Source organism: Eumetopias jubatus, unplaced genomic scaffold (assembly GCF_037043125.1).
Source record: "Eumetopias jubatus isolate StellerSeaLion01/CBP00866 unplaced genomic scaffold, mEumJub1_p1.0 scaffold_6, whole genome shotgun sequence".
NCBI lineage: Eukaryota > Metazoa > Chordata > Mammalia > Carnivora > Otariidae > Eumetopias > Eumetopias jubatus.
In genome coordinates, this window is record NW_028274812.1 from 119085009 (window position 1) to 119104521 (window position 19513).

The window sequence follows — 19513 nt, forward strand, 5'->3', positions numbered from 1 at the left end:
TTTTCCCACATTCTCATCAACATGGAATGTTGTGAAATTAGGTTTTGTCAATCTTATGGATAAAAAGTGACATCATATGGTAGTTGTCATTTGTTTTTCTTTTATTACCACTTACATAAGGATACTAAATTCAGCAAGAAAATTTGGGACACAGGAAGCAAAGATGAGAAACACACACACACACACACACAACAATAACAACAAAACATCTGTCTAAAATATTGGTAAATCAGAATGAGGAATGAAAAATGACTATAAAAATCACTAACAGTTATGACCATTAAATTTAAGACCCTGATAGAACAATCACAACATGAGAAGGAGGCAGATAAAGTAAAACATTCTTAAGCCTTTGTCTTATTTGGAAAGAGGGTAGAGTTTAACTTCGGATGTTGCCAGTTTAGGCAGCTATGTTAAAAATGTAGGGGTAAAAATAGAGCTACCCAACAACCCAGCAATTGCACTACGAGGTATTTACCCAAAGGATACAAACATAGTGAACTGAAGGGGCACCCGCACCCCGGTGTTTATAGCAGCAATGTCCACAATAGCCAACCTATGGAGAAAGCCCAGATGTCCATCGACAGATGAATGGATAAAGAAGATGTGGTACACACACACACACACACACACACACACACACACACACACAGGAATATTACTCAGCCATCAAAAAAAAAATGAATTCTTGCCATTTGCAATGACATGGATGGAACTAGAGGGTATTATGCTAAGCAGAATAAGTCAGTCAGAGAAAGACAAATACCATGGGATTTCACTCATATGTGAAATTTAAGAAACAAAACAGATGAACATAGGGGAAGGAAAGGAAAAATAAAATAAGATGAAAACAGAGGGAGGCAAATCATAAGAGACTCTTAACTATAGGAAATAAACTGAGGGTTGCTGAAGGGAAGTGGGTGGGGGGATGGGGTAATTGGGTGATGGGCATTAAGGAGGCCACTTGATGTGATGAGTGTTGGGTGTTATATGCAACTGATGAATCACTAAATTCTATCTCTGAAACTAATCATGCAGTATATGTTAATTAAATTGAATTTAAATAAAAAACTTTAAAAAGTGTAGGGGTAACTCTTAACTAATATAACTAGAATTTAAAATCCTTAAGCCAGGGGGTGCCTGGGTGGCTCAGTCATTAAGCGTCTGCCTTTGGCTCGGGTCATGATCCCAGGGTCCTGGGATCGAGCCCTGCATCAGCCTCCCTGTTCGGCCGGAAGCCTGCTTCTCCCTCTCCCACTCCCCCAGCTTGTGTTCCTTCTCTTGCTGCGTCTCTCTCTGTCAAATAAATAAATAAAATCTTAAATCCTTAGGCCAGTAAGAGGAAATTAGAGAATACTTTAAAAATGTAATCAATTTAATATAAGTGATGAAAGGAGAAAAAAAGCAAAGAAAGAACATAACAAAATAGAAAACACAACAATAGTAGAAACAAATCTAGATAGTTTAGTAATCCTAATAAATATAAATAGCTTAAATTTGAAGTTAAAAGAAAGGGGTTTTCAGATTGGATTAATAATATAGCTCTCCTAACCTTCTCTGTGGGGGATATGTTCCAAGACCCCCCAGTGGATGCCTGAAACCACAGATAGTAACTGAACTCCATGTATACTTTGCTTTTCTCTATATGTACATACCTATAATAAGGTTTAATTTGTAATTTAGGCACAGTAAGAGATTAACAACAGTAACTAATAATAAAATAGAACAAATGTAACAATATACTGTAATAAAAGTTATGTATTCTTTCTCTCTCTCAAAATACCTTATTGTACTGTGCTCACCCTTCTTATGATGATGTGAGATGATAAAATGACTATGTGATGAGATTAAGTGAGGCAAGTTATGTAGGCATTGTGACCTAGCATTAGACTACCATTGACCTTCTGACCTTCTGTTGTCAGAAGGAGGATCCTTGACTTGTGGGTGATAGTTGACCATGTGTCATGAAACTGCGGAAAGTGAAGCGTGAAGCCGTGGGAGGGGATCACAAAATCCAGTTACACGCTCTTCATATTAATCACAAAGAAAACCTAAAGACATGAAAAGTTTAAAACCAAAACATGCAATAAGATATATGAAACAGACACTATCAGAAGACAAGTTTTGTCATTACTTTGATGCCTAAACATATAGTCCAAGAGCAAAGGCATTAGTAGAAACAAAGACGATCATTGGATAATGATACCAAGATGTCACTAGAACATTATACTAAAACAGACTCAGTCTACACCTAACAAAGATACCACAAAATATGTAGGAAAATATAGTCAGAATTAGAAGAAATTGACAAACAGAAATATATTTCTCAATAATTGTAGATTGAGTGGAAAAATGATTAAGGATATAGAATAAGCTTATTTATGGCCTTGTCTATAATATCTGGGAATCTAAAGCTATCTCACAAAATGGGCAAAACAAGTATTCATATTTAGAACACTTTAAGAGTACAAAGGTAAACACAATGAAAATGGAAGAGGAGAGGAGAGGAGGTATGCTAGCACTTTTATGATGTTCAAACTGATAGAAACTACCTAAAGAGGAAACTTATTGGATTATATAAGAATAAAATTATCAGGACAACCCCAAAATATACACCTTTTAAAATATCTGAAAAACTGCAATTTGGAAAACATGAGACACAATGAAAGATTTTTTAAAAGAAATACTCATATAAATGGCATATTGAACAAAATGATATTACTTACAAATCACAAATTACACTGCACCTATTTGCTATGTTAATCATAAATGGGCTTAACTGATATATAAAATTAAAATGGTTTTAGGTTAGATTGAAAGAAAAACTGCTGTTTGCAATATACAAAAAAACACCTAAAATAGAGTGACTCAGAAAGGTCCATTCATTTATTCAAAAAATAAAATGATGGGAAAAGCATAGCAAAAGAATGCAAATAAAAAAGAAGCAGAGATCACAACACCATTATTAAACAGGTAAAATTCAAATGGAAAAAGTTGAGTGAGACAAGAAGACACTTTATAATGTGAAGTGTAAAATTCATAATGAATATATAAGAGATGTGCATTTAAGTTCTAGATAGCACATAAGGAACTCTCACAAAGCTGAAATTAAGGCAGATGCAAGGAAAATATTCAGAAATGTATTAGGTGATTTTAATTAATTAGTATAAGGTGATTTTAATTTACTTTTCTCAGTGGACAAAAATAAGTATGATCACAGAAGATATTCCAACAGTATAAAATTAGATCTGATGGATCTATATTAAACTTTCTTCATTAAAAATAGAGAACACATGGTGAGCGCTGTGAATTGTGTAAGACTGTTGAAGCGCGGACCTGTACCTCTGAAACAAATAATACATTATATGTTAAGGAAAAAAAAGAAGAAGAAGAAGATAGCAGGAGGGGAAGAATGAAGGGGGGGAAATCGGAGGGGGAGAAGAACCATGAGAGACGATGGACTCTGAAAAACAAACTGAGGGTTCTAGAGGGGAGGCGGGGTGGGAGGATGGGTTAGCCTGGTGATGGGTATTAAGGAGGGCACGTACTGAATGGAGCACTGGGTGTTATATGCAAACAATGAATCATGGAACGCTACATCAAAAACTAATGATGTAATGTATGGTGATTAACATAACACAATAAAAAAAGAAAAAACAAAACAAAAAAATAGAGAACACAACTTTTCAAGTTCCAGCAAAACATTAATGAAAATGGACTATATATTACAGTACAAAAAAAACCTCAGTAAGTTCCTAAAAGTAGAAATGATATAGATACTATTCTCTGACCATAATGGAACAAGCTGGGTAATAATAAAAAAATCAGAACAGATAAATACTTATCCACATTGAAACTCAAAGAAACCATTTCTTTCTTGATCAGAGAGAAAAACAAAAATGAAGAATTTCTAGAAAAATAATTAAAAATCACATATCAAAATTCATGGGATATAGCTCAGGCAGGGCTCAGCAGAGAATTCATGGCCTTAATTGCTTAAATCAATTAAAGGAAAGAAGGAAACCAAGTGAATTAAGTGAAAAGAACAACACAATCAGTCACATGAAAACAGGAGCAGATAATAAAAATAAAAGCAGAAATTGAAGAGCTAGAAAACAGAAAAATAGAATAAATTCAAAAGCTCTAAAAAATTTCAATAGAATAAATAAACCACTGACAAACCTAATTTGGCTAATTTCCCTACTAAAAAAGTAGAGAAAATAAGAAATGACAAGGACAAAATTAATAATGAACAGGGGAAAAACCACAAGAAATTGTTTTATTCAATTTTATAAAAATAAACTTGAAAACTTGGATTGAATGAATAATTCTCTATACCAAAACCAATCCCTTTAGAGGTAGAATATTTGTATAGAATAATTTCCAATGAAGAAGCAAGAAAAATTGTAAAAGAGCTACCCCAATAAAACTTCAGGTCCAGATATTTAGGGCAGTGTAATTAAAGTCTTTAAAGAAAAAAAAAAGAGAATTCTAATCCTAATTAAATGGTTCAGCAGCAGCAAATGTGTTCTTTTAGTGAAGTAAGTATAATATCAATATTAAACTATGACAATGCATGAAAATAAAACTATAGATGATTTACTTATTAATATTGATGCAAAAATCCTTAAAAATATTCACAACATTCTGTTGTAAACAGAATGTAGCACAAATTGAAAAAAAAAACACATCAAGATAGGGTTGGGTTTGTTCTAGAGAGCCTTTTTAAAGTTCATTATATGATCATTTCAGTGGGTATTTCCTAAGAATAATGAGTTCAAATAAACAAATTAGCAGAACAAAAAACCACCAACATTCACTTTTCCAGGATGATGTGAGGGACAAAACCATCCTAGGAGAAAGGTGTCACATAGTAAGCATAAATCAATATGCTGGGTGAATCCACCCAGCCGGCAGTCATATTAAACAAATGATAGCTGATTAGGGCCCAGCCTTTTGGTTCCTCATTCCCAAATGGACTCTCACAGACTAAGATCACAAGTTTGCTTCTGACACCCCAAATTCCAACGATTTCTTTTTCTTTTTTTTTTTTTTTTGATGTCTGATCATATTTATTTGTCACTCATAGAAAATCTCATTTTTGACTGGACTCAGACTTAGAGGTAGAGGCTCTCAGAGAGGACAGCCTCCGTCTCTTGGCAATCTGTTCCTGGCGTTTTTCTTTGGCCTCCTTCATTCTCTTGGCCAAAAGTTTAGCATATTCTGCAGCCTCTTCCTTATTTTTCTTAGTGCGCTGCTTCTGCAAAGCAATACGCCGCCGTTTGTGCTGGAGGACTCGTGGAGTAACAAGACGCTGAATCTTAGGCGCTTTGGTTCTAGGTTTCTTCCCTTCTTTGTTTAGGGGCTTTCTCACAACATACTGGCGGACATCATCTTCTTTAGAGAGATTGAAAAGTTTGCGGATTCTGCTGGCTCTTTTGGGCCCCAGGCGACGAGGCACAGTAGTATCAGTGAGTCCAGGAATATCCTTCTCCCCTTTTTTTACAATGACCAAGTTGAGAACGCTGAGATTGGCATCCACAATGCAACCCCGAACGGATTTGCGCTTTCTCTCTCCAGTCCGCCTTGGTCTATAGCAGGAATGCCCCTTACTCAGCAGCAGGTGGACACGACCGTGGGTCAAGACACCCTGCTTCATGGGGAAGCCCTGTTTGTCATTGCCACCACTGATTCGGACCACATAACCCTTCCATTCTTCACCCAGAGCATCAGCAGCAACTTCTGTGGCCATACGCTTCTCATAAAAGGTACGAAGTTTGCGTTCATCGTCCACTTCAATGAGTTTCTGGCAGCCAGTAGCTGGGAAAGAGATGTTCAGCTTCATCCTGAAGCAGCCTACCGCCTCCGAGGCGCCACGAAAAAGAGGCCCCAACGATTTCTGTTGTTTCTCATATTCTTTCCTTCTTACCTTTCCCCTCACTGTATCAGCACTGAAGGAGGATTTAGCAAGTATTTTGAGCTGGCAAAATTCTTAGTACAATTCCTTCAGTTAAACTGTGTCTCAACACACAGTGTTCCCTAAAAATATGTTTTAATTCTTTTTTTATAAGATCTTATTTATTAATTTGAGACAGTGCAAGGGGGCGGAGCAGAGGGAGAGGGACAAGCAGACTCTGCACTGAGCGTGCAGGAGCCCCATGTGGGGCTTGATCCCATGACACTGAGATCATGACCTGAGCCGAAGTCAAAAGTCAGATGCTTAAGCAACTGAGCCACCCAGGCACCCCATTTTCTCAAACTCATGACCCCAAGATCAAGTCTCATGCTCTACCGACTGAGCCAGTGAGGCGCCCCTATGTTTTCATTTTCTGTTCAGTAACTCAGAATATTTTTCTAATGTCTCCAAGGTGGTTTATGTTTCTTGTGATAGGAAGGTGTAGGAAGAGGAAAATGAATGTAAATGAACAGTTTCTGTCAACTTTAAAGTCACCAAAATAGTAATTGGAGGGGATTTGTGTCAGATACTAGGGAGAATAATGATTTTATACCTCTCTCAAGAAACAATCACATTGCGGTGCCGGGGTGGCCTAGTCAGTTAAGCATCTGACTCTTGATCTCGGCTCAGGTCATGATCTCAGCGTTGTGAGATCGACCCCATGTTGGACTCTGCGCTCAGTGCGGAGTCTGCTTAAGTCTCTCTCTGCCCCTCCCCCACCTGCCCCCACTCTAGTGTGTGCTCTCTCTCTAAACAAAAGGAAACAATCACATCTATCATACCTACCTTCTCTCACTCCCTAGAGAATAGAATAGAGAGGGAACGAGGAAGAGGGATGCAAGATACAAATTTGAATGAAAAATCACAGAAGAGCCTGTATCTATATTAGGTAGGGCTCTTGGCTAAAATCAGACAGGAAGAGGGAGATCAGAATGCCCCACCTTGTTTTTCAAGCTCATACAAGTAGAACACGAAGACAAAAACATGGGAGAAAGGAGCCAGGCCACCACCTCTCCCTTTTTTAGCTTTCCCCCAGAACTGATTCAACAAAGTTTCTAACTGCATGAATTGATGCTTGTGTCAGAGGCCACGGACAAGGGAGATTCATAGGTTGATACTGCTTTCTCTTCTTAGTGCCCATAGATAGGTTCTATGCCACTCTTTGCTTTCGATGTATGAGACCACTGATTTCCTATTGTGAGGTAGGATATGATGGGGGTCTATTCTGGTTCCAAGTAGTTCTAATAAAATCCTTCAGTTATTTTGCTCCTTTGTGCATCTTATCATTGCAAGGATACTGAAGGAGTAGAAATAAAGCTTTCCTGGGCCCCCAAGTAAGAAATACCATGCAATGGAAAAAGCACTGCTGATAGAATTACTAGTTATGTGACCCTTGGTTTATTCTTTCACTACTTCAGCTATAAAAGGGAGATCATAATAATATCTCTGCAAAGGGTTATTATTATGATTCTCTCTCTATTCTTCTTTTTCTCTCTCTCTCTCCCCTCATCCCCCACCACCATACACACAGACATTCACAGTGCTTAGAAAACTGACTCATAATGTATAATCAACAAATATTAGCTATTATGATGATGATGTAGGCAAGTCAGGTTTTAGAGTTTATGAGCCTTAAACACGTTTACACTAGAAGTAGGAAAGAGCAGCCCTCCTAACTTTCTGGTTCAGCATCCACATCCTCCAGTCTCCCCTCAACACCTCTTACCATCTATCAACTCTTTCTCTTCCTCTAAATCCAAATACAGGCACACCTTTTATCTGTATTCTCTAGGCCTCACTCTTTCTTCTCTCCTCAAGATGTCTCTCTCATCCTTGAGAAGCCCAGCTACAGTATTGCCTGCAGAGGAGCTAACCAGACTTGGACTTAAGCCTCTATTACCCTCTCATGCTTTTGCTGCTTCTGATAATATCAATGTCAGGTTCTCATTCACTTAGCTTCAAGTAGAATGTTCTTCTCCACTTCCAAATGAGATAAAATACATGGGAAAGACTAAGGTAGGTGTGGGTTGGAGGAAGGGAGGAAGTTAAAACTCAGTGGCTTGAGCTCCTTCTGATTACCACCTTTTCACTCAGCTCCACACGTGCCCCCCCAAGTGGTAGCAACACAACCATATGCCTCTAGAAGAAGTACCCACAGTCATGGGTCAGATGCTCTGTGGACAGAGTCTACCAGTTTTGGCCTGTTCTCAGGCTTCTAATTCATGAATATTCAAATCTACTTGAGGGATGTGGAGGGGGCAGGTCAACATTCTCGTTCTTGTCCTATATTAGTTAGGTTAAGTTAGGCCAGGCTGTGGTAACCACCCTCAGAGCCTTAATCAAGCAAAACTCTCATTCATACAGCACCTGTTGTGGGTTTGGGTGACTCTCTAGGGCTTCTCCTCTTCATAATGACTCTGCTAATTAAACTGCTTTTGTATTCTGATTCTACCATTTCAACGTAAGGCTGTCTTGGTTGACTTGGTAAGGGAAGAAGAGAAGAGTCATCCAATGGTAGTTAAATTCTTTGACTAAGAACCTTTTTGTTCACTAACCATTGGCTAGAACTAGTCACACAGTCCTGGGAAACCAGGAAGTACAGTTTTCCATGTGCCCAGGAAGTAGAAGATGTTGGTGAACACTAGTGATGTCTTCCCCACTTCCCCATCTTTTTCTTTATCTGTCGTGATCTCCCAGGAGAAGGAATTATTATTTTGATTGGTCAGATCCCAGGGCAGGGCATGTTTACTAAGAGTGTGAGGGCCACAGTGTTTAAAGGTTACGTAGTTGCATTTCACCTCTTTTCTGAATCCTATTTCTGCCATCTTGAGCAGAATCCCTTTGTGACCTATGCTATTACTCTTACGTTTGAGAGTTCTTAATCCTTCAGGATTTATAGCTGGCTAGCAGTACAAGTGATGGATTTAAGAGGGAACATGAGACCTTGCTTGGGTTTCATGCTTCAGAGAAACTTATCATAAAACTTTCTCCTGGGGTAGCAGAGATTTGACCAGCTAATAACAGAGTCAGTCTTTGATTTACAATTTGGCATTACTACTTATGGGTAGAGATTTCCTGAGGGCCTCCCAAGCGTATTATTAAGTCAAGTATTCCTGGGTGTCCTGGTCAACTACCATCATAATCCTACCTTACATACCCGCCAAAGCATGTGTGTTCTCTTTGGGAAGTGAAGAATTAAAAAAAAATTATATCTTTTCCCTTTCAATGAAGTAGTAGGCATGTATTTATTTATTGCAGATAATCAGGACTTTGAAAGGGATTCTGGATAAACTTTTTATTTCACTGTTTATCTCCTTTCTGTTGTCCACATGTACTGGGTGTTCCTAATTCTAAAAATCTCTGCTTGTTACATCGCTTGTATCAGCTATCAACTTTATCATGAACTCTTTCTAGATTAAGTTAAAATTTACTCTTCTCATGTACCCAAACATTAGCAAATTAATCTCATTCTTCCTGGCATTACAGTAGATTGTCCCCTTGTCACTCTGTTTAGGTTGCACATTTCTTGAGAATAAGGAACATGTCTGTGTCATCACTGCATGGTCCATAATATTGGGCATGGATGGCTCTGTGCTAAATAAATAATAATATAGACTACTTTGGTTAAAAAGCAGCCTTCTCTCTGTAGTTGTCAAATAGATTTTCTTCCAATTCCTTTCTAGCAAGAGATTTTTGCCTTGGGGCCCCTGGGTGGCTCAGTCAGTTAAGCGTCTGCCTTCGGCTCAGGTCATGATCCCAGGGTCCTGGGATCGAGCCCCACGTCAGGCTGTCTGCTCAGCGGGGAGCCTGCTTCTCTTCTCCCTCTGTCTCCAGCTCTGCCTACTTGTGCTCTCTCTCTCTATCAAATAAATGAATAAAATCTTTAAAAAAAGAGAGAGATTTTTGCCTTGTCCTAAATGGAGTCCATTGAAGCCATACAACTAGAACTTCCTTATTCCCCTCCTTCTCACCTCCAATCTCCCTGTCCCCATTCTAGTCTCTGAACAAGTGTTCCTTTTTATAACCAAGTCTGACGATCTCTTTTTTGGATTCCATTAAGAATTCTGGGGGTAATTTCTTTTTTCTTCTCGTTATGTTCAATTTCTCCCATGTACAGATGCCTTCCACTTGACTGAGAAACTTGTTGAGGTCTTTCCTTTTTTTTTCTTTTTCCGTTTCAAGTTTTTAAATTCTAGTTTGTTAACATATAGTGTAATATTGGTTTCAGGAGTAGAATTTAGCGATTCATCATGTACATATAACACCCAGTGTTCATCACAACAAGTGCCCTCCATAATACCCATCACCCATTTAGCTGTTAAGGTCTTTCTTAAAGGTAACTTATCTTTTGTGTGGCTTTTTGCTCAAGTCAGAGTCCCCTCTTTTCCCTTGTTTTCACTTCTAACATTCTTGAAGGACTGTTTATATCTACTGCCTTCGTTTCTAATACGCTATGTCCCGGTGAAGGTTGTTGGTGCTCCACTAATTATAAAACAAAATTATCCTTCTTATATTTTATCCTCTTGAACATTTTTTAAGAAGATTCTATTTATTTATTTGAGGCGGTGTGGGGAGGGACAGAAAAACAAGCAAAATCCCACTGAGCGGTAAGCCCATCAGGGGCTCAATCCCAGAGCCCTGAGATCATGACCTGAGCCAAAATCAGATGCTTAACCGACTGAGCCACCCAGGAGCCCCCCTCTTGAACATTTTTGCAGCATTTTATTCTTTTGAGAATCTTCTCTTCATTTTCTTTTTTGTGGGCCTCTCTTGGTTTATAGGAAATCATACTGTCTAGGTGGTTCTCAATCTCTTCTATTTCTTTTCTGATAATCCCGTCATTAACTCCTCTTAAGGCAAAAGCTTCAGAATGCTGTCTACTTTCTGCTTTATTTGCACACTCTGTTGGCAATGTCAGCCACCCCATAGGAGAAGAGACTTGTTGGTTAAAAGATAGCAGAATGTATAATAAACAATCTGCATAGTTCTTCTAGGACCACATACTATGTACACTATTTTTAAAATTTTTTTTCTCACAGTCCATTTCCCACATACATTAGACTACCATCAGTGATTCTGCAGGTAAACAATTCTTGAGTGGTATACACGACTTTATGAAAGTAGTCTACCCAGCATCTAATGATGTAAAACTCTTCTATCATGATTGGTTATCAGTGTGAAGAGTTTCCAATCCGAGGAAACCAGAAAGGTATTCATACTCTTCATAAATATTTTTTCACTGAGTTTTGTGGGGGTAAGCCCCATTCTGAAGAAGTTGATGATTTTACTGTCTAATTTTTTATTTTTCCTTACAGAATGAGTTCTGGGTGGGTTCCATGGATGGTGGCTCTGCTAGTGAATGTAATCAGACTGGATTCCTCCATGACTCAAGTCAGAAACTCTCCAGGTAAGACCAGAGCAAATTTTTTTCAGGTGTGTATGCAAGAATGGGCATGGGGGAGGGATGCTTTCCCCTGTAGGTCCAGGCTGCAGACCAGACTGAACTGGCTTCTGCCTTCAAAGTGTTCTTCCCTTTGAAATTAAAATAAACCTCCCCTCTTTACCACACACAATGGACTGATGGGAAAAGGAACTTCCTGTACCAGAGCTGCAGCTTCAAGGAGTAGGGTGGTAGGAAGAAGGGAAACATTTTGCCTTGCTTAGAGTCCTTATTGTACCAATGTCAGTCTCAAGAACTGTATCAACTGGGGCCAGTCTGAGAATAGTTGCCATTTTTCCAGACAGGATTTTGCTCTGATGATTGCAACTGTTTTTACATTTGTCCAACTGGGATACATGTGGACAAAAGAAATTGGAAACACGGGTTTCTTTCTTTTGGCATTTATTGACCCCAGTTTTTAGAAATAAGAGAAGTTGAATGCATCATGCCTGTCCTCAGGTTCCTGGGTATTTATTGCTGTTATTTTTCTAGCCAAGGAGATGGGCTGTGCGAACATGAGGCAGTATTACACCCTGAAGACATATTTATCAGTAGAAAACAGGATATAATGCGCTAAAAACAGAGCCTGTTTAAACGTCAAAGTTTCTTTAAACACAAAAGAGGAACAAACCTGGGAGGGCGGGCTGGGTAGGAGAGGATCGTTATTCTCCCAGAATAGAAACCTCTCTGAGCTTATAATGTCCATTAAACAACACAAATGAAAAAAATAAGGTCAGTTCAGATCTTAAATCTGACCCAAAAATAATTTTCTTTTTCTGATTTAAACTGTAAGAAGGAAGAGCACTGGAGGTTAGAGCTGACTTTAGCTGATAAGAGCTGATTCAAGAAGGATGCTGCCGTCCTTAACGTTCAGCTCAGTAGTTCCCGGAGGAGGCCTCTGGGTTTAGAAATGAAAGCAAATTTACAACTCAGGATCAGTAACGATTATCCTTCAAGCCTTAACTCATGCCATTTCTGCAGGGAGATCTTTTCTGACCAACCTGCCTTATCAACCCATTTGAATTTCCTTTTATTTTTGTTGTTCTCGAGGGCATACAGAGAATTGCATCAATCCTACCCAGTGAATTCACAGCACTTGGCAATCATTTGTCCCCGCAAGGACTCTCTCCTCTTTCGTGGTCTGCGTTTCCACACCCTCCTTTCCTTAAAGATCCATTCTAATGTGTCTGGTGTGTCTTTACGAGGCTGGCCTTTACAAATATCTAGTATTGTTTTTCATGTGTATTTTAAAATTTTAATAAATGTCATTGTGCTTTGAATCACATTCTGCTTTTTTTTGGTCACTTAACACTATGCTTTCGAGCTCTGCTTCAGTGTTGTTTTCAATGGAAAGCAGGTCAGGGAGGGTAAGTGGTTCTAGGTACAACTACTGGATATAGAACTAGTACTCAGATCAACTGAAACATAACCTGGGGCTGTTTACCAATTTGTCACTTAAAATTTTTCAGATCTTCAAATCTATGACAGATATCATTGTGTCTTAGTCCATTCTGGCTGCTGTTCCAAAATACCCCAGACTGGGTGGGCTTATAAGCAACAGAAGTTTATTGCTCGCAGTTCTGGAGGCTGGGAAGTCCAAGATCAAGGTGTCAGCATGGCTGTGTTCTGGTGGAGACTCTCTTCCTGGTTCTTAGGTGGCACCTTCTCCCTGTGTCATGTGGTGGAAGGGTCTTGGGATCTCTCTGGAGCCTCCTTTATAAGGGCTAATCCCATTCGTGAGGGATGGCTCCACACTCATGACCCAAGCACCTCTCAAAAGCACCTGCTACTGATAACATCACCTTTGGGGGTTAGGATTTCAACACATGAATTTTGGGGGAGGGGCACAAACACTCAGACCAGAGCACGCTGTGCGCTCAGTGAATAAGAATTATACTTTTTCTTACCAATGAGGACAGATTACATAATTTTTGAGTGTTAAATTACCTTGAAGAACATGAACAGAGTAGACCTTGTATGAAAGAATAAACTAATCACTATCAACATTAGTAAGGTGCTCTGAAAGTAGAAAATCATAATCAGACAATGGAATTAGGTATTTTTTTTATTCCACCTTTAATGGCACTATTTCATGTAAAACCCCCCAAAGAAGGTTTAAGCTAACTGTATATTTCCTGTCACCATGTTCTTGTAGTACTGGCATGGTAGGTATAGTGCCAATGATACTGATGGTAATATTACTCTTTGAATCATGGATTCGTATTATTTTACTTCACACCAACAAAGTTAATGAAATCATTACCTTATTAGAGCCAGCAGAGGGGTGAGATCTCTAAGTAAGAGTGCAAGGGGAAGGGCGCGTGGGTGACTCAGATGGTTAAGCATCTGCCTTCAGCTCAGGTCATGATCCCAGGGTCCTGGGATCGAGTCCTGCATCAGGCTCCCTGCTAGGCGGGGAGCCTGCTTCTCTCTCTGCCTATGCCTCTCTCTCTCTCTCTGACTCTTATGAAAAAAAAAAAAAAAGAGTGCAAGGGGAAAGATCCAAAAGAAAATTCTTGGAGAAAACCCATAGTGAGTGAAAAGTAGAAGGGAAGTTAGTTTCACATCAAAATGGTTACCTGGTCTGCATTTCTTTGTCGTCCCTGTCACCCCCCCATCACTCCTTCACTTCACTCCAGAAGGAATGTATAGAATGCACCTGCTAAGGACAAGAGTACTCTTGAATTATTTCGTTTGGGGATGGATGTTTTCGACTTGATAACAAGGGGAGTTAAAACCTTGGGCTTCTGAAAACTTGGCTTAGAGAAACCAACCGTGCCAGCAAAACACAAACGGTCAAAAAATATTTGCGGAATGAATGTTTATGTCTCTTGGGACTCTCTCTTTGGCTTGCCTTTTTTAGGTTACATGTCTTCTGTTTGGCTGGCCCAGTAGGATGGGCCTCGGGCTTCTTTCCACAATGGATGTCTCTTTGCTAAACGGAACCAGGGTGAGGCCCAGGGGAAAAGAGGCTACCGTGACCTATTTACTGAGATCAAAAGCCTCCTCAAATCCATGTGGTCTGGCATAATTTACCATGTATGGTTTCCTAAAAGTGGGGGTTGGTTTACAGTCTTTTTTGTTGTTGTTTTCTAGAAGATTTTGTGATTCAAGCAAAGGCTGACTGTTACTTCATCAATGGGACAGAGAAAGTGCAGTTTGTGGTGAGATTTATTTTTAACTTGGAAGAGTATGCACGTTTCGACAGCCATGTGGGAATGTTTGTGGCATTGACAGAGCTGGGGAAGCCTGACGCTGAGCTGTGGAACAGTCGGCCGGATATACTGGAGAGGAGTAGAGCTTCTGTGGATGCCCTCTGCAGGCATAACTACAAGCTAGGTGCACCCTTCACTGTGGGGAGAAAAGGTGAGGTGGAAGGTGAGGCCTGGTGGGGCTCAGGAATCTGCCACATGTGAACCTGACCACGGGCTTTACTTCCTTATGATGGGCAATTTCCTGCTTCAGGATAAATGGCTTACGAGCAGGAGAGTCTGTATATATGTTCCGTCCCCCCCAGTTGTGATTCACTCATTATCCTCACAGGTCTGGTCACTGTGGTCTTGGTCCCAGACCCCCAAAGTTCTCAAGGACTTTAAGTCACGGTGGGCTCTCAAGTAGAAGGGGTAATTGTGGGAGTCTCTGATAAGGCCTAACTCCTCCTTGGGGCATTGACATACCCAGTTTCTGAGTCTTGGGGGCAGAGATTTCTTCCCATTTCCAGTTTCCACTTGGGCGGTATGAGATGGAGATTAGGGGCAGAGATAGTCTCTCAAGGAACCTGTCCTGGCTTTTGGTGGTTTTCCTTCACAATGTCTCATTGTTCTCTCCCCCTCCCAGTACAACCAGAGGTGACAGTGTATCCAGAGAGGACCCCGTCCCTGCAGCACCACAACCTGCTGCTCTGCTATGTGACCGGTTTCTATCCAGGGGACATCAAGATCAGGTGGTTCCGGAATGGGCAGGAAGAGAGTGTCGGGGTCGTGTCCACTGGCCTTATCAGGAATGGAGACTGGACCTTCCAGACCATGGTGATGCTGGAAATGACTTCTGAACTTGGAGATGTCTACACCTGCCTTGTTAATCATCCCAGCCTGCTGAGCCCTGTTGCTGTGGAGTGGAGTGAGAAGCAGCTTCTTGTACTCTCTGGGTCCGACACAGGGTGATGCTGCCTCAGCCCAGGGCCTGTGTGACCTCCGCATTCATCTTGGTCCCAACACTCATTCTTCTTTCCCCTGATCTGAGGGAGTCATGGAAATCGGGGTCCTCGGGTTAGGGTGGGCAAAGACATGGCAGATGTCTATGCTTGTATCTTCCAAGAAATAAGGAGGTCTAATCACCTCATCACTTATTTCCAACTGTGGGAACTAGTGACCTCTAATACTTTGTCTTAGTAGGTTATGGGGCATTCTTGTGGGCTGCAAGAATCAGTTACAGAAACTCCATGGGTGCAAACCTTGGCTTCAAAGAACCATTTCTAAATGTAGTTCTTTTCCCGATAGCATTTAATTTGGTGTCCAGTACAGGTTCTGGGATTCTGGGAAGGCACACCAAATATTGGGAGCTTTTTACTAATTTTAAGACCTGCTTCCCATAGGAGCTCAGTCTGCATATTCTTGGAGAAAGATGCTAAGTGGAATTGCAGCCTTCCTGCTTGGGCTGATCTTCTTTCTGGTGGGGACTGTCATCTGCCTCAGGGCTCAGAAAGGTAAATGAGCTTCTCAGGAGTCCCCCACCACCTGCCCTGTGGCTTCTCCCACTTCCCACTTGCCCCAATTTCAAAGATGCAAGGCAGGGAGGGCTGATTGTACTTCTCAGGAATTGCCAGGATAGTCCTTTCTGAAGCAAGAAACATTTGGGGTGTGGGTCAGCAGAGACGGAGTTCTGATATTTCAGGTCACCCCCCACCATTCAGGGTAATCACAACATTTGGTCCTAATGAGAGGCATTCTGTTTCTTGCTTTCATTCCAGGATATGTGGAGCCTCAGTTGTCTGGTGATGAGGTAATGTCTTCTTCCTTGTCTTTGGATGGCTGATTGTTCTCCCAACGCTTTGGCTAGAGGGAGATGTCTTGGGGATAGGATGTAAAGCTGGCTCTGGCTGGGTGGCCCTGGGTGCCGAGTCTCTAGGATGGGAGGGTGGGTTCCCTCCTGAGACCCTGATCACTGTCCCTGCAGGTCTCAAGCACAGTTCCTTCACCACAACCATGCTAAAGTCCCAACCAAAGCTTCTTGCCCTGGAGCCTGAAGTAGTACCGAGGGGCTTGAGCCCAGGACTAAGGAGCCCTGTGAGTTACCCTCACGTCTTCCTCTTTCCAGCCGTGCTCCCCACTGTCTCCAGAAGACAAACGCTCAGCGGCAGTGTTTCTTTTTCATTGTTTTTTATGACCTTTTTTTTTTTTACTGTAAAATAAAACTGAGATACCGATAACCACACAAAATGTAGAGTTTAATGAATTATTTAAGGCAAAACCCCTGTAATTACCACACAGGTCAAGAAATAGAACTTTACCAGCCATGCAGGGGTCTCCATGTACCTCAGACCCATCGAATCCCCACTCTGTCCTCTCAAAAGTAATCCTGTTCTGACTGTCAGAGTAACCACTTTGTTGTATTTTTTAATTCCCTGTTCACTCAAGTCTGAATTCATGACAACATAGCTTAGTTGTCTTTTGTGTCTCATACTTTACTGGTTTCTTCTGCATCCCTTTCCCTCCCTTATGATTAATATTTTGAAAAGCCTAGGGCATTTGACCTGCAGAGTTTCCCACAGTCTGGATTTTACCAGCTGCAGGCAGTTTAGCATGTCCTTCTGTCCTCTGCATTTTCTGCAAGTTGGCCTCTGGATGCAGAGGCTGGATAGACTTAGGTTTAATTTCTTTGGCATGTCTGTAGGCGGCAGTGTGTTTTTTTCACCATGAGGCACAGACCGTCCAGTTGTGTCTCCTTTTATGGTGCCGTCACTCTTGGTGCTCTTGGCCTAGGCCCTTTCATTCCCTGGGGGCTGCAGAATGGGGATATCCTCATTCTGTCATTCGTTCTTCATTTATATGCTTTATTGCTTCCGTAAAGAGACACTTCCCTTCATTTACTGGTGGGTTGCCCAGTGGTACAGTGGAAAGAAAGGATCAGTGTTTAACTCTTTACCTTTATTAGTTTTCCGGCTAATTTGGTTCCTACTATTATCCAAAGATGAGCGGTTGGGTTTTACTTTTTGTTTTTTGTATCATTATAAGCTCAAGGATATGAATGTATTCAATGGATTTTAGCTCATGGAAGTTTTTAGCCGTGAGTTCAGTCGTATCACCTTAGGTGCATGGAAACTTCCTCAAGTGGCTCCCAAGTCCTTTTGACACAAGTCTTTTGATAGTTTCTTTGTCATCTGTTATATGACAAGATGTTCGGTACATCTGCCCAGACCTGCAACCAGCTATTGTTTTAGAAAGCCCTGGCTTATTTTAGTGGGAAATGTCATTAAGACCGTAATGTGGAGTTAGGAGTTCGTCATTATTATCAGGTCTTTCTGGTGGAAACAAAATGTTTATGTGCAATATTCATATTTATAGAAGCATAAAATTTATGTATCTATAAGTAAAAAATTAATCCCTTCTATATTACACTTGTGTCTCCTTTCTTCCACACAAACTATTCTGGTTTTCAAAGACACAGGGATACTTACAATTAGAGTATCCACCCATACTCACTTGCTTTTACCAAGTGAATGCACACAGCTGTCTGAGGATAATGATACTCATACTACATACAGCCACCAAAATGACTACGGAAAACAGTTAATATTCCTTTTGCTTTGTTCTCATCATTTTTCCTTCTTATAGTCATCCTATATCTAGATTAATGGATCATATACCATGACACAGGATACTTGCTCCCTTTTTAGTCTTAGTTCTGTGAGTAATAACATGTTTACTGCCGACTACTATTCCTTATGTCAGTGTCCCTTGAGTGCAGTGGTTCTCAAGTTGTGGTCTGTGGACTCCAGGAGGTCCTTGAGAACTTTTTGCGGGATCTGCAAGGTCAAAACTTTCTTTAATAATAATAACAAGATCTTATTTGCTCTTTTCACTGTATTTGTACTGGTGATGCAAAATCTATGGTGCATAAAACTTTTGGTGCCTTAGCGTGAATCCAGGCAGTAACACCGAACTGTACAAGTAGTCATGGTATCCTTGGCTGCCATGCACCTGCAGTGAAAAATCCTGAAAAAGACCAGTTTCACTTAAAGATAGCCTTGATGAAGCAATAAAAATCATTAGCTTTACTAACTTTTGAATCTCAAATAGGCATCTTTTTAATACACGATGTGACAAATTAGCATTTCTGCTGCAAAGTGATGGAAAGACATTTATCTTGTGGAAAAGCACTGTGTAATTGCTTGAGTTGTAGGTAAAACTGGCCTTCTCTTCTTTTTCTAATGGACTGTCATTTTTCTTGAAAGAGTGACTGACAGACACACTATGGTTATTATGCCTTGGGTATGTTTGGTAGACATTTTCTCAAAAATAAATAAAAGAAGGCTGTCACTTCAAAGAAAATGATATTGAAAGTGAAAATCAGTTTTCCAGAGAAAATTGAAATCTTGGAAAATTTGTGTTTGCCACAGCTTCCCAATAATAAAGATTATTTGGATGAGATTAATGGTGATATTACCAAATATGATCTTTTCATATTGTTTAGTGAACCGTGTCAGCATTTTGGAGATTGGCATAATCCTTTAAACCTCTTTCCAAATGATCAATGCATGATACTGCAAAATTATCATGGTTAGAAGGTCCAAAGTACAAGGTAGACCAATGAATTTTAACATAACAGATCATGAAAAGATCATCGATAAGATTTCAGATTCCACACTGCAACTAATTTGTAAAAATCTACCATTTGTTGAGTTTTAGTATCTTATCAAAGAAGAATATACACAGTAACGGAAAGGCTATTAAATTTCTTCCCCTCTTTCCAGCTACCTATCTGAGTGAGGCCACATTTTCTTCATGTGTTTTAACCAAAACATATTCAGTCTGTAAAAATATATTGTTACGGACTGAATGTAGGAGAATATACGACCAAGTGAGTCATAACTGAGACATTAAAAAGATTTTTTAGGG

The 19513-nt window shown here is 40.2% G+C and overlaps 1 protein-coding gene and 1 pseudogene across 2 annotated transcripts; one reads left to right on the plus strand and one right to left on the minus strand.

The window, feature by feature from the left end:
* Positions 1–5081: 5081 nt before the first annotated feature.
* Positions 5082–5879, minus strand: LOC114222248 (small ribosomal subunit protein eS6 pseudogene; annotated as a pseudogene).
* A 5313-nt stretch (positions 5880–11192) lies between these two features.
* Positions 11193–18005, plus strand: LOC114222228 (HLA class II histocompatibility antigen, DO beta chain). Of its 2 annotated transcripts, none has more exons than XM_028120649.2 (6): positions 11193–11363; positions 14493–14774; positions 15234–15515; positions 15991–16101; positions 16366–16397; positions 16572–18005. In XM_028120649.2, the coding sequence occupies exons 1-6, from the start codon at positions 11273–11275 to the stop codon at positions 16605–16607; spliced, it is 834 nt and encodes a 277-aa protein (XP_027976450.2). In that variant the 5' UTR covers positions 11193–11272; the 3' UTR covers positions 16608–18005. The 2 variants fall into 2 exon arrangements, with proteins under 2 accessions (XP_027976450.2, XP_027976451.2); XM_028120650.2 differs by having other exon boundaries at positions 14493–14762.
* The last annotated feature ends 1508 nt before the right edge of the window (positions 18006–19513 follow it).